The sequence below is a fragment of the Petromyzon marinus genome, chromosome 37 (genome assembly GCF_048934315.1).
Source record: "Petromyzon marinus isolate PM22_M1 ecotype Great Lakes invasive population chromosome 37, UKy_Petmar_22M1.pri1.0, whole genome shotgun sequence".
NCBI classification, from domain to species: domain Eukaryota; kingdom Metazoa; phylum Chordata; class Hyperoartia; order Petromyzontiformes; family Petromyzontidae; genus Petromyzon; species Petromyzon marinus.
The window spans coordinates 15,408,001-15,421,532 of NC_133703.1; the positions used below are offsets into that span (position 1 = coordinate 15,408,001).

Genomic DNA, 13,532 nt, shown 5'->3' on the forward strand with positions numbered 1-13,532 from the left:
ACAAAAAGGAAAGTAAGGTGTATTTAAAACGGAAAATGAACATGCAAAGGGTAAAACAATGTTAGGGGTCAATTAAAAAAAAAACCCATTAAAGTATTTTTTTTATTTTACCAGGTAAGGCCCCACTAAGCTATATAATTATTTTTTTATCAGAAGCGACCTGGCCACAAATGATAGTTCCACTCTAAACGCGTCATGTTGATAATAAATATGTAGCGAAAAAACCCGGAGGACCCGGAGAAAAATCCACACAAACCACGGAGAGAGTTTCAGTTTAGTTTAATTTGAGTTTCATTTAATAGGTACAGCCCTGTGAGCCATTCGGCTCTTGAATCGGGTGCAACCTCAACAAACAAAAACATGGACAAGGAACATCTTAAAGTGACTACGCGCAAACAGAAAAATCCATGAAAAAACAGCAAAGTCTTACTAGACAATGCCGTGTGCAAAAATCCCAGTGTGATGCAAGTCAAACAATAACAACCATAAGACAACTTAGATTAAAGTCATCAGTCTAACTCTGTACTACAACAAACAAATATTGCTAAACCAAAACGTTTTCGAAATAACCAAAATAAAGCTATTAAAGTAATGTAACAGTGATCATAGCAACTGTGATTGAAATTTTACAATAAACGATATGCGTAACACGTAATACCAAACTTTGCAGCCATAGCTGGCTGCATGAGTCACTCCATAACAGCAGGAGTATCAGTAGGAGTATCAAACATTTTTCAATGCACCTTTAAGATCAGCACACTGTAATCAAAACACAAGATCATACTTTCCAGCGGTCATCCGGAGCAAAACATTTTATTTCAGACCACTGAATAGCAGCGGCAGCTAGGGGTGTACAACTCCTCGAGAGCAGTTTTGAGTGAAGATCTCAAAAGTAGTGATCCAAGCTGCAGTTTAATGGCGATAGCATTCCACACCCTGGGGGCATCAATGAGACATGCAAACTCCAAATATACAGGCGTCACGTGTCGGGATAGAATCCACGACCTTCCTCTCTATATCGGGCGGAGCGTGGGGTGGTACCTAACGTCTCACCACCGTGACGCCCAATTAATTGCGGGTCACAAAGACATCTGGGCCACCCCGTATCAATTCTGCAAGTTCGTGACACCAGCGGGCGAGCTAAGAGCTTCGTTAATCGATTCGAAAACGAGATGATGAAGAAGAAAGGTGCCTGTGTACGCAGTGCGGATCGGACGTTGGCAGCGGCACAGAAATCGAACTCGGTTCGAAGCCTACTTTATAGATCGCCGGTTAGCCGAGCGCACTGCGCTCACCGCTGTGCACCGCGTGGTCATTAAATTACGAGGCCGATAAAGTTGGCAACCATCCATGCACCCCACGGAATTGCTTCGGTGATATCTCCGTAACAACTGCAACGGTGTGTTGTTGTTGTTGTGCGCGTTCGAACAATCAAGAGTTGATTTCAAAGCGGGGCCGCGTGCGTGTCTGTGGGTGGGTGGGGGGAGCGGTGGCGTAGTGGTTAGCGCGCTGCTCACGCTCAACGCCGGTGGCGATTATCCGAACCGGTCATGGGACTCCCCGCTAGGTCGACTCGGCGTCAAATGAGTACCCGGTGCGGTGTGTAGTAAACATCGCCACTGGGGGAGACAAAGGCGGTCGGGAGTGGTGTTGGCCTTCATAGGCGCGCAACACGAGAACAGCACTTGCCCCATCAGTCTGTTCAGCCTATGCGGGGGATCTTTGTCTTTGTGTGCCCCCCCCCCCCCACCCCTTAATTGGCGATGATTGACACGAAAATACTTATTCTTGGTTCTTTCGGTAAAATCACGTAGATAGAAAATAAAATAAAACTAACAAAAAAAATAAAAAAATTGAAAATAATAAAAGCAAAAAGCCCCCACGACGTTTCGAAAATCCTTCGCGTTCGGCTCCTTGAGTGCCGGCCGGGTCTGCGGGGTCTCGCAATCAAAGGTCGCTTCATCAATCTGGAAGCAGAGCCACGCGACGCGCCGAGCTCATGGTTACGAAGCCCGATGTTTGAACAACAAGTCGCGTGCAACGTTTTAGAGATTGACAAAAGCCTTCCCCCCCCCCCCCCCCACACGGGCTCGTTGTTCCGCGTGTGGGAGTAGTTCGCCTGCCCCCCACCCCACCCCACCATCCCCACTTCATGCAGAGGCGTCGTGAGGTTTTAATGTGGCAGACTTCGTTGAGCTGTGAAAGAGGAGAGAGAGATAGAGGTGAGAAAGAGACAGAGAGAGAGATACGTTTCTTCTTAACTGTTTTTTTAAGGAGATTTTTTTGAATTTCAGTTTGTTTCTTTGGGTTTTTTTTTTGTCCACGAGGAAAATGAACTCATTTCTTAGAGACCTGCTGGATCCGACGCACGGGGATGTCTTTGAAAGCCTCACTGCCGTGCCAACAGTCTGGCGCCAAGACAAGCAGCCGCACAGCGTTATCCCAGGTAAGGTCCCCCCCCCCACACCTCTGCAATATAACGCCGCTCGCACGCTCCGGGCTCATCCGCTCGCAGACTCAACCACTCGCACGCTCATCAGCTCCCTATTACGCGTCACTCTCTCGCCGTCCAGGTGTTCCTTTCCAAGGTAATTGTGATCAGCAACGGGCCGCTCTCATTAGTTTTCATGATCTCGCGCGGCAGGCCTTCGAGTGCGCCAACATTAAAATGTACACGCGCGTTCTCATTTTAATTTCCCATCACGTCATGTTGGACCATGGCTTGGCCGGGCACGGCAACCAATGGCAGGGTGTGCGGTTCGCGATCAGAAGGTTACAAGTTCAAATCCTGGACGGGGAGGTTTGATTCGGCACATCTCTCTCTCTGGCCTGAACAAAATATGTACAGTATCACCTGGCGGGGGAAGTATAAAAAGTGGTTGTCATTTTGAGGGACTGGCCCTGCCATATGAATGTGGAATTTCAACCACTGGCTCAGAGCTGTAATGAGGGCATGAGTGTGATCCCACACTCAATAGAGTTGGGAAAACAATTGTTTTTTTTACTTCTACCTCACGAATGAATGTTCAACAATGAGCTGTCTTAAGCTCCGGCACCTCTGACTTTCACGATTGGCTGTGTACGGTGCAAATGAAGTTCAACATATATACGTACATTCATAGTGGAGACCCTTCCACCAGCAGTGCCGTGAGTGAGCAAAGCTATTGCAGGGCTGCACCTTTGCCTCACAGCAAGGCTGTAATTATAATATAAATGGGGGACACACCCCCCCCCCCCATATTCAAATATGCTCAAAATGTCCCCCCCCAATATATTGCTATAAAAATAATAATTGCTATGCTATGTAAATAAAACCAATTTGCTAAAACCTTGGCCACAATATCTAGACTTGTCTAGACTTGTCTTCACATAAATCAATGCATAGATTTATGTTTATATGATTGTGGTTATGGTTGTACTTTATTAATCCCTAATCTCTGCCATTAACATACAATGAAACAAGAAATGGTAAAAAATAAAGTAAAAACAGAGCAATGTAATACAAAAACTATTAGACATTGTAAAAAATAAATACAAAGTCCATCCCATGTGTTCGTGAATTTTTTTTAATATTTTAGGCAGGAAATGAGTTTTGAAATTTAGATATTTTTCTGGGTTGGGACCCCCAGACACCCTGGAAGATTTGGTCCCCCCCCAATGTTGACTCCATGGCTACAGCCTTGCCTCACCGGTATGAGGGATGTTTCCGAAGTATACGTGAAAATTCACATGGTGGTCACAGATTACACTTAACAAACAAAACTGCTTTCGGCATGATCACCTCGTCAGATTATGACCGAGGCGACGTGAGCCCTTTGTCTATTGCGACGCCGACTTGAAAACCCCACCGCTGTAGCGCTTCCGGTTTGATCGGTCGCCTTCTGCTGTTGTGCCTGCCCTTCTTTGGTCCGTCACACCGAAGATTATATATCAGCGATATCTCTCCCGCCATCCTTGAATAGCGTGGACCCGCAAAGCTTCTGACGTTGCTTTCACACAACGCAGTGGGTGGGTTGGGTGGGGGGAGTCCTTCGGGGGGCACGGCCACCCAATCGTCATCTCTTGCGATAAATTCTACTGCAGATTTGCGCTTCGAACACATTGTTCTGTTTCCGTGACAAACAATGCATCGCCCCCCGTGAGTAATAGTCCCAACGGTGCCGCGGCATGACGAGGGGTGAGTAATATGCCGCACAAAGGTGGCCGTTAGACACGCACGTTTTGTCATAACAACGGACTGTGATTAAGACTCTCGTACATACGTGGTTCCACAATAAGCACACGTGGGATGTTTCCAGTGGTACAAGCTATTGATGGTGCAGGCAGTCTAACTGCACCGAGGCTCAGGTGCCAGGGCTGTGAAGCGAGGGGTACAATTGGACAGGGCGTCTCTACTTCATAACCTTGCACCAAGGCACATGCCAAGCACGCTACTCCACGGGACATAGGGTCACGTTGCAGCGCGTGCTAATCGGAACGATGTCTGACGTTTCACTCCACATGCTGGGAGCTTCACATTCATTTGCTGAGGCTTGCAGCGCGTGGAGCAAAACATCAGGCGCATCGCAAATGCATCACAACACGTCGGAGAAATTACGTGTTTTTTTGTCGTAAAGTCCTTTGTTGACTGCGCCGATTCAGTGGCCCGCTCCCACCCGGCGAACGTGGGCATGCCAGCGAGCTTCATCCCCAAGTCGTGCGGGTGGCTCCCGTACCCGACGTACGTCTCCCCGGCCGTCCGTCGCTTCGTCGAGGAGGATCGGCAAAGGCTCAGCAAATTGGGGGACGCCCCGGGCCAGCACGCGCTCTCGTCGCAGGGCAAGCCCAGGCTCTGCCACGTCCGCCCGGGCAAAGCGCAGCACCAAAGCAAGGAGCAGCAGCAGCACCGCACGTCTGCGTGCGCCGAGCAAAATTCACAATCGCTTGGGCGCGCCGCGAGGGATCCGTGGAGGTCTGGGATCGAGGACGTCACGTCCAAAGTCGGAGCCGGCCGCGGCCCCACGGGCGAACGGACTCGCACGGACGTGGACTCGGAGTCGGTGTCGACGTTCAGAACCGACAGCATTTCCATCCTGTGCCCCAGTCGCGGCAGCGTGAGGTCCGGGCACGACGGCTTTGCGTCGTCCTCGGAGGTCGCGCGGAGAGGAGGCTCCGTGAACGTCTACGTGAGCAGCACCCCCATCCTGTTTTGCTCCAGGCCAGGCCGGGCGTCCTATCCCATGCAGCGTTCCCTCGACACTCACGGCACTCAACTGAGTCGTCGATCCACGGTGACACGGGCGTCGCACGTGGCTTAGGCTCGAGGTGTGGCCGCGCGCAGTGAGCTTGTTGTAACCCGGAGGCCACCGGCGTCATGGATGGAAGTCTTGCAAGTGGCACACATCTGAAGGGTGACCACTCGAACGAATGAACTGAACGGCCAAAAGAGATTGTATTTTATTGGAGTTGCAAAGACCTTCACGGAGCAAAAACTTTGCCAGGCCGGTGAAATGGATTCTTGAAACGCCAAACATAACACACAAACCTCAATACTTTAACGTCAGCGTTTCAATTATGATTTTTTTGTTTTGTTTACAAGGGATTACAATGACGATTGAAATTTTTATGTAAATATCACTAAGGGTTGTAACCAGGAGCTTAGTCTCAAGGTTTGGCCACCGTGGGGTCTTTTCTTTGGCCACAAACCACCAGCACTATGGCTGGACTTCCATCACACAGCATATGCATAGATGGTGTCCCACAGAACTACATCTGGAGGTTCACCGATGCACCGGTTCATCGATTGAAAATCGATACGGTCACTCACGATGCGTGCTTGCAAGTCAACATATCGAATTGTGCATGTCGGAGTCGGTTATTTGAAGATGTAAATAAACTAAAACAATTTGTTTTACCAAGTAAGGCTTACTGAGCTATATAGCTCTTTTTCAGAAGCGGCCTGGCCATGAATGATAGCTCAACGAAGATGCTTCTCATGTGGACATGTATAGCAGCCAAATACTCTAAACGCATGTTGATTATAAATGTAGAGGAAAAACCGGAGGACCCAGAGAAAAATCCACACGACCACGGGGAAAACATGCAAACTCCAAATATACTAGCGTCAGGGTCATGATCAAACCCACGACCCTCTGTATACCAGATGAGCGAGTTAACAACTCGCCACCGTGGTGCCCACTTTATATTCTTTAGATGTAATGGGTTCATATAACCCCTGCTGTCAATTGGAGGCCGCTACAATCATAACAGTGGTTTCAAACAAACTATCGTTACCAGTTCCTGGAATTACGACCCCAGATTTGTGACAATCCATCGAATCACGCACGAGAGGGGCGAATAGTTTCGTCGTTCAAATTAGCACTGCGTAATCTGCTTCTTCTCATATCTGCCAGCGCAAAAAAGCAGCACAAAGCCAGTCAAATAAAGAAAATCGTCGAATGTTTATTGAGAAACCTGACAGTCAATTCTTGATTTTCTTTGCAGATAGATTCAGAACTTAAGACTGGAACCAATGGTATTGTCAGCTCAGTATTCTTTCAATGCTAAACGTTTAATGTTGTTACGAAGATATGTACATTGGACAACATTATCATCGGCTATTCCTCGCAATCGAGGATGATTGTCTTCCAGAGCAAAGTTGGATTATCTGTGGGTTTGAAGATGACTGAAGAGACCAATCTGGGAGCGACTGATTCTGCCGCAGCTTGGGCACGTGTGTCCAATGAGAGTGGGGGTGGGGGGCTGCAGTGTGGTGTTTGCGCCGTGCGCGCTTTTCCTCTTCCTGTTTCTGCTGTTGAGTTTCAAAATGTTTGGATCCTTGAAATAGACTCTGTCTCCATCTGAGGTGATCCTGGGCAAGAGCCTCCCATGAGTAACATTGGACATATTGCTTAAGTAGTGGCCTAGATGGTGCATAAGTATGTGCGTTATGTAATTAGCACAGACCAAATATGCAAAAACACTGCAATGGACTGGTAACCGGTTGTCTCTTGACTTAAGCAATACTGAAGAATTATGTGCAGACCCATGGACAGATTATAAGAGTGATAAATGTATTACTGGCAACTGCTATAAAAATACATTTAGTAAGCATAACTAGAGAAAGGCACAGTTAGATTTCTTGGACATGTAATTAAAAAAACAAGAGATTGAATATAAATGCGTTTACGCCAAAGATGTGTTCCCAAAAACCAGAACGTACATCGAAAGTACTTAAATCAAAGCATTTAAATCAAAGCATTTGATTTAAGGAATAATTTTGATTTAAAGCTTTCGTGACTGCAGGGATTCATATTCTTGGTTCTTTCGGTAAAGTCACGTAGAAGGGAAACAATAAAATAATAAAAATATAAAACAATAAAATTCTCACGACGTTTCGACTGCCAACACAAGCAATCATCATCAGGTGTGAAAACCACAACAAGAAATGTTTTTCTTGCTGTGGTTTTCGAAACGTCGTGAGAATTGTATTGTTTTATATTTTCATTATTTTATTGTTTCCCTTCGTGACTTTACCGAAGGAACCAAGAATATTAAAGAGTAATGTTTCTATTTGTGTGGGAAACACAAATGTGAACATGTGAGAGATCATATCCAGTCAGGGATTCTAACACTTGGGCGCCTCAAGACTTCTGGCATCTGAATGTTCGCCATGGAACGTAAAAACATTGAGGGGCTTAATGGTAAAGTTCGTAAATCTCGAGTACGTTATGGTAAGATGCACGGTGGACGTACAACAGGATTTGGTGTCAATAAGTTGAGTATGTACAGTGGTGAGGTGTAAATTGGGGTGTTACTGTACAAGACGCCAGGAAAGGCAGCCAATTAAGTTTAATGAGCAATTTGAACAATCGGATGCAACTGGGAGCGTCTAATGCCAAGTTCTTGAGTAAATATCATGGACAGAGCTGAAAGGCCATGATCGCCGGCGTCTTTGACAAAGGACACGGCTCACAGAGAGAAGTGGAGTTTAAAACCCTTTGCCAATCCACGACTGGATGAAGGCCTCTCCATGCAGTGTTGGTCAAGGGGGTTGTTTGACACCATACTTCACCACGCTGGTCAGTGAGGGCTGCTGTGATTCCAGGACCAGGATTCCAGGACCATTTAAAACATCACTCGCCACTGATGTCAGCTGTAGCGGGGAATCAAACTGAGGTTTCTGGAGTCGCAACAAGGTGCGTTAACCACTGCGCCACCACTCCACCCGACTTCAACTGTTATTGTAAGGGAACTTAACCAGTGTCACGTGAGAAATTGTTTTGTTACGTGGTTTGGGGGTGCCATGGTGGCGAGATGTTAACTACCTCGTCTGGAATGCAGGAGGTCGTGGGTTCGATCCTGGCCCTGACGCCTGTGATTTGGAGTTTGCATGTTCTCCCCCCGTGGTCGCGTGGATTTTTTTTCCGGGTCCTCATGCTTTTTTTTCTCTCCACAATCATCAACATGCGTTTAGAGTTTTTAACTGCGAAAAAAATGTCACGTGATAAGCAACTTTGTTGAGCTATCATTTATGGCCAGGTCGCTTCTGAAAAAGAGCTACAGTATATAGGTCATTGGGCCTTACCTTTTAAAATAAAACAAATAGTTTTAGTTTAGTTTGTTTTGGCACTTTTAACAGTTATTAACAATTACCTAACTTTCTTTTTTATCACGAGGACAGGATACAAAAGTTGAGAGTGCGATATGTTCCCTATTTCCCAAGATACATCATTGCCTCTGCTGCGTGTCTTCAGAATAATACCACAAGGTTTCACACTTGTGATGTTTAAGTCTGGACTTTGCCAGTCCACCTCAATAATGTCAGGCGTTAATCTTAAATGCAATGAATTATAGAAATAACTCGAAAATGTGACAACTCGTATGTATGTATGTATGTCAAACTTCTTTCACACCGTACGTGGCCAACCGTGGTAATCGGAGGTGCGAATTTGCGTATTTTGTATTGATGTACCGTTAAGTGGTTTAGGCTGGAATTGTGGTTCGCTTTGGGTTCAAATCCTGATTGGGTAATGCCTTAGTCCATCATGCAGCGAGGGTAAAAAAAATAATACTGCGGTGTGGGAAGTCAACAGTATTTCTCCTATGGATAGACTGGTCCCCACCATAGTAATGTGGAATTGCCACCACTGATTCAGGGCCACCTATGAATGTGCACCACCCCAGGCTTGTCTGAGCAAATTCCGTGGCTGTTCTGTGTTTTTCGAGACAGTAAAATGTATCTTACATTCGTCAAAATTAAACGCGTGTGGAAAATCGGTATCTTTAAAATAACACTGTAGTATATATATACAACTTTAAAATAACACTGTAGTATATTTATACAACTTTCAGGAATGTACACAGAAGTTCACATGACAATGTAATGCGTTTATAGAAAGCCAACTCGCTTCCAAAAATGTTGCAAGGAAAATTCACACTTTTTTTTTTTACATTTCTAGCTGTTCAGGCGTCCCTCGGTTTACGATACCATCGATGTACGACGTTTTGATTAACGATCTGCCTCCGATAGGGCCCCCATTGTTTTTGTTAGTGATACATTTTCGATTAACGATGTATTACGATATCACGTGGGCCGCCAATTTCGGCCAATCGAAGCGCTCCTAAGTGGACTCGGCAGACCTCAGCCAATCGGCGACCCGCTCTTTTTTGAGCGTTTTGAGAGCAGCTGGCTGGTAGCTTTTCAACGTTTTTAGGGTGATAAAGGTCAACTTCTGATCATATTGGAACAAATAAAGCCTCTAACATATATCCCTTACATTCGATTAACGATGGTTTTCGTGGAACCAATTAATATCGCTAACCAAGGGACGACTGTATGCAACAAAGTTGTTTTAAAGAAAAATACATATGAAACATATTTGTAAAATTAATACAATACATCCTACATGTGTATTGTATTTACATTGAAGTGAATCTAACAATCTGATAACATTCACATCGTAGATCGAATGCAAGCTAAAGTCATCGACATGCATTTTTTTGTGGGGTATACCGTGTTGATGCACGACCTTGCCATTCGGAACGTGACTTTGTACACGGTTGTTTTTGGATTGTTTTGTTCATATTTTTATTGTTGCTGTGACCAAGTTGCTAATGTGTAACCAGATCCCCATCGGATATGAGCATTTATTGCCCAATGGGTTTTACCTGTGCCAAAATCAAACTGATTTTTTTTTTACTATTTATTTTATCTTACCAGCAACTGAGCTGTATAGCTTTTTTTCAGAAGCGATCTGGCTATCACAAATAATAGCTCGACTAAGTGGCATATCACGTGGAAATGTACAGCAGCCCAAATACTCTTAAACGCATGTTTCTAAATGTGGAGGGAAAAGCCGGAGGACCCGGAGAAAAATCCACACGACGACGGGCAGGAACACGCAAACTCCAAATATACAGAAGGCGTCAGGGTCGGGATCGAACCCACAACCTCCTGTATACCAGGCGAGGTAACTAACATCTCCTAACCACCGTGATGGTGATGAGAGAGACACAAACTCCAAATGTAGATCAAGCGTCAGGGTCAGGATTGAACCCACGACCTCCTGTACACCAGGCCGAGGTAGTTAACTGTCTCGCCATCGCGCTGCCCCAAAATAAAAACTAAACCTAATAAACCAATACAATTCAGCCCTTCGTCGACCCCACTGCCAGATGAAGCTCTCTCCCTAGGCGTTTCAAATCACGGGCATCGTTTGGCTATACTTCACCATGCCGGCCATGCAGCGCGCGTGAATGTGCCTGCGTTTTGTCATTTTAAAATGCATCGCTCGGAAGCGCAGCTGTTAAAGAGTTGGCGAGCGGCTATCAACACGTTGTCGCCTTGTTGAAAAAGCCTTTTCCAACCCCCCCCCCCCTCCAAAATATATGTATATATATCTCGGCGCCAAAGAAGAAAAGTTCCTACTCCCCGCCCACCCGTGTCTCTCTCCCTCTCTCTCTGGAGACTCTCTGAGAAACGGGGTTAAAAATATGTACAGTATTTATATAGAGGCAGCAGCGGAGTGGACCGCAGTGGAATGCAGGCGATCCTGCAGGGAACAACAGCGTGCAGCATTGCACCACTGTACTGCCCACTGTATGAAGTTCAAGGACTCAGCCCGTGCCCCGGGTGGAAGAAGCCACCTCAATACAATGCAACGAAAGCAAACGAGACATGTGAACGGTACAGATGATTTAGGACTCAGGGGTGGGGAACCTTATTTTTCTGCCAAGGGCCATTTGGATATTTATAACATCATTCGCGGGCCATACAAAATTATCAACTTAAAAATAAGCCTGCTATGTTTGGTCAAACATTTAATTAACTCACCCCTAATTAATGTGATGGCTGGAACCGCTTCTCTTTGGGCGAGGCGTGTGATGATGTTTGCTGGTATTGACCATGTTGCTACTCGCAACTGCTTTTCCAGGTTTTGCTGCTAGATTTGTTGAATTTCGAGTCCCGCCTGCGGTTGCCTTGGCAGGGCCAGAGACCCAATTATTTCGTGGGCCCTCTGCGGCCCGCGGGCCGGACATTCCCCACCCCTGCTTCAGGTGATGATGATGCTGCCGCCGCCGCCGCCGCTGCTGCTGTGATGGAAGTGGTGCACAGTCACAAATAATGATAAGTATACATCTTGACACATTCTTCGATAACGCCGTGGCCTTAAAAGGAAAAGGGATGTAATAGGCGACGTTTCAGGCAATGGGCCTCCTCCATAGCACATGCAAATTTGGAGGCCAACATCCAGCAGTGGATTGACAAAGGAATGCGAATCAAAGTATTACCATTTATAAACAACAACAAATTTTAACTCATCGAGAGCTATGTCACATGAGCTTGCTCAGAAAATTAAAAAAAAAAGTTGTCATTGGGACTGTGGTTAGAACAGCCATGCATTTTTAGCACAGCGCATTTGTTATAGCATGCAAGTGCTGTGCCGTCACGATAAACATCAACACATCCAAACTATACTCGGCTCTCCAGATCCCACGGGGCGGGGGGATAAATGTAAAATCGTCAACATCAAGTACGGGGGGTGTGGGCAGCACCTTCGTATGTTTTGAGAAGTGCAATATGGCAAGGGGGAACAAGAGGGCCCGTGGCCAAATCACCGGCAAATGGGCCCGATCTTGGCAAGATAACAGCAGCTAAGCAGGTTCGAGCCTGCATTAGTTGCTCAGGTGAGGAGGGAGGGCGATCACCACCATGCAAATAGCAAGGGTGCAATCGGCGTTGTGGGGCAGCAGAGGGCAGTGCATCAAAAAAATGCAATCGTTGTCCCGTGCTGATGCACGCCTTGAGTGACAAAAGCGGCGAAGTATGGTCGAAATCACCCTCGCTGCCTTACACGGTGGACTGCCAAGTGGAACCGACAACAGGGCAGGCGGGTGTCCACGTAGGTAGCAGAACGAGGCGGCACAAGCGGCCCAACTCTTGTTGCCAGGTCAGGTATGTGGCCAACCGCGAGACGACGCGCTGGTCATTTCCTGCACAAGTTTTCAGGGCAGCTGTCAGGAAATGAACTTTCGACTCTTCTCCGGTGTAAATTGCATCGCTGGCGAGAGGAGAGAGGCCATTGCGTGGACACCCAATCCTCTGTTTACACTGAAAAAACATCTTAAAAATGTAAAGAAAAGTCCCCGTGTATGTGTTGTTTTTTTTTTAAAAAGCAGCTGCTTTCGCGCTATTAACGAAACAGTGGTTTCTTTAAGAAACGGTTACTAACAATTAGCGATTAATAGCCGCCCGGCATATTTGTACACCTACAACGTAAAATTGTAATGTTTTCGAAAACATTAAACCGCCGTGTAAATAATACCGCTGTAATGTTTACGACCGAGGCGGCCCTGATTGATGACTCATTGGCGACTCTAAATAGTAGTACAGTTCTTTGGAAATAAACTAATTTTAGTCAAGAAATGGAAAGGAAACAATATGTTGCAGCAACCTTTCCATTTCAAAATAGCTCTTTTTTTTTACAGAGTTGATATATGAATGGACCTTAAAAACTGAATATTTCTGTCCAAAAAAAGCGTTTTTATTTTCATTGCATTCCGAATGGAAAATGTGCGGCCAGGTGTACAAGCAATATTTAATCCAGTTTGAATTGTGCCGTTTTAGTCTCAGCATCAGCAACAACAAAACATTTTTTAATCACGCACGGCTGAGCTTCGTGGCACCTATGCCAATGAAAACTGGCACCTTTTCAAGTACGCATTTCTATTAAACACCGAGCCGCTTAAAATGAAACCCTCCATTTGACCACGGGATAACAAATGACAACATTCGCAGTTCGCAGCGCGGCACGTATTCCGCAACGCGTCACGCTTAAAGCACGTGGGAGTATCAAGAATACAGAGGCTGAAGCACAATAATAATTTACAATTTGTAAGGCGCATTTCATTCGTAGTTCCCAATGCGTCACCGTGTAATGGGAAGAAAGAAAATAAACAGAACCTGCAGGGTAAATGGCCAGAACTTGAGGGTTCAATGCCAGTTAAAAGAGGTGAATTTTCAAGACGGACTTAAATATATCTAACGATTC

General features: G+C 45.9%; 1 protein-coding gene across 1 annotated transcript; it reads left to right on the forward strand.

Annotated features, from left to right (window-relative positions):
* Positions 1 to 1,487: 1,487 nt before the first annotated feature.
* On the forward strand, positions 1,488 to 12,644 carry LOC116949565 (uncharacterized). Its single transcript, XM_032966990.2, has 2 exons — positions 1,488 to 2,446; positions 4,642 to 12,644. Exons 1-2 carry the CDS (start codon positions 2,332 to 2,334, stop codon positions 5,295 to 5,297), a joined length of 771 nt encoding a protein of 256 aa, XP_032822881.1. The 5' UTR covers positions 1,488 to 2,331; the 3' UTR covers positions 5,298 to 12,644.
* Positions 12,645 to 13,532: the final 888 nt, after the last annotated feature.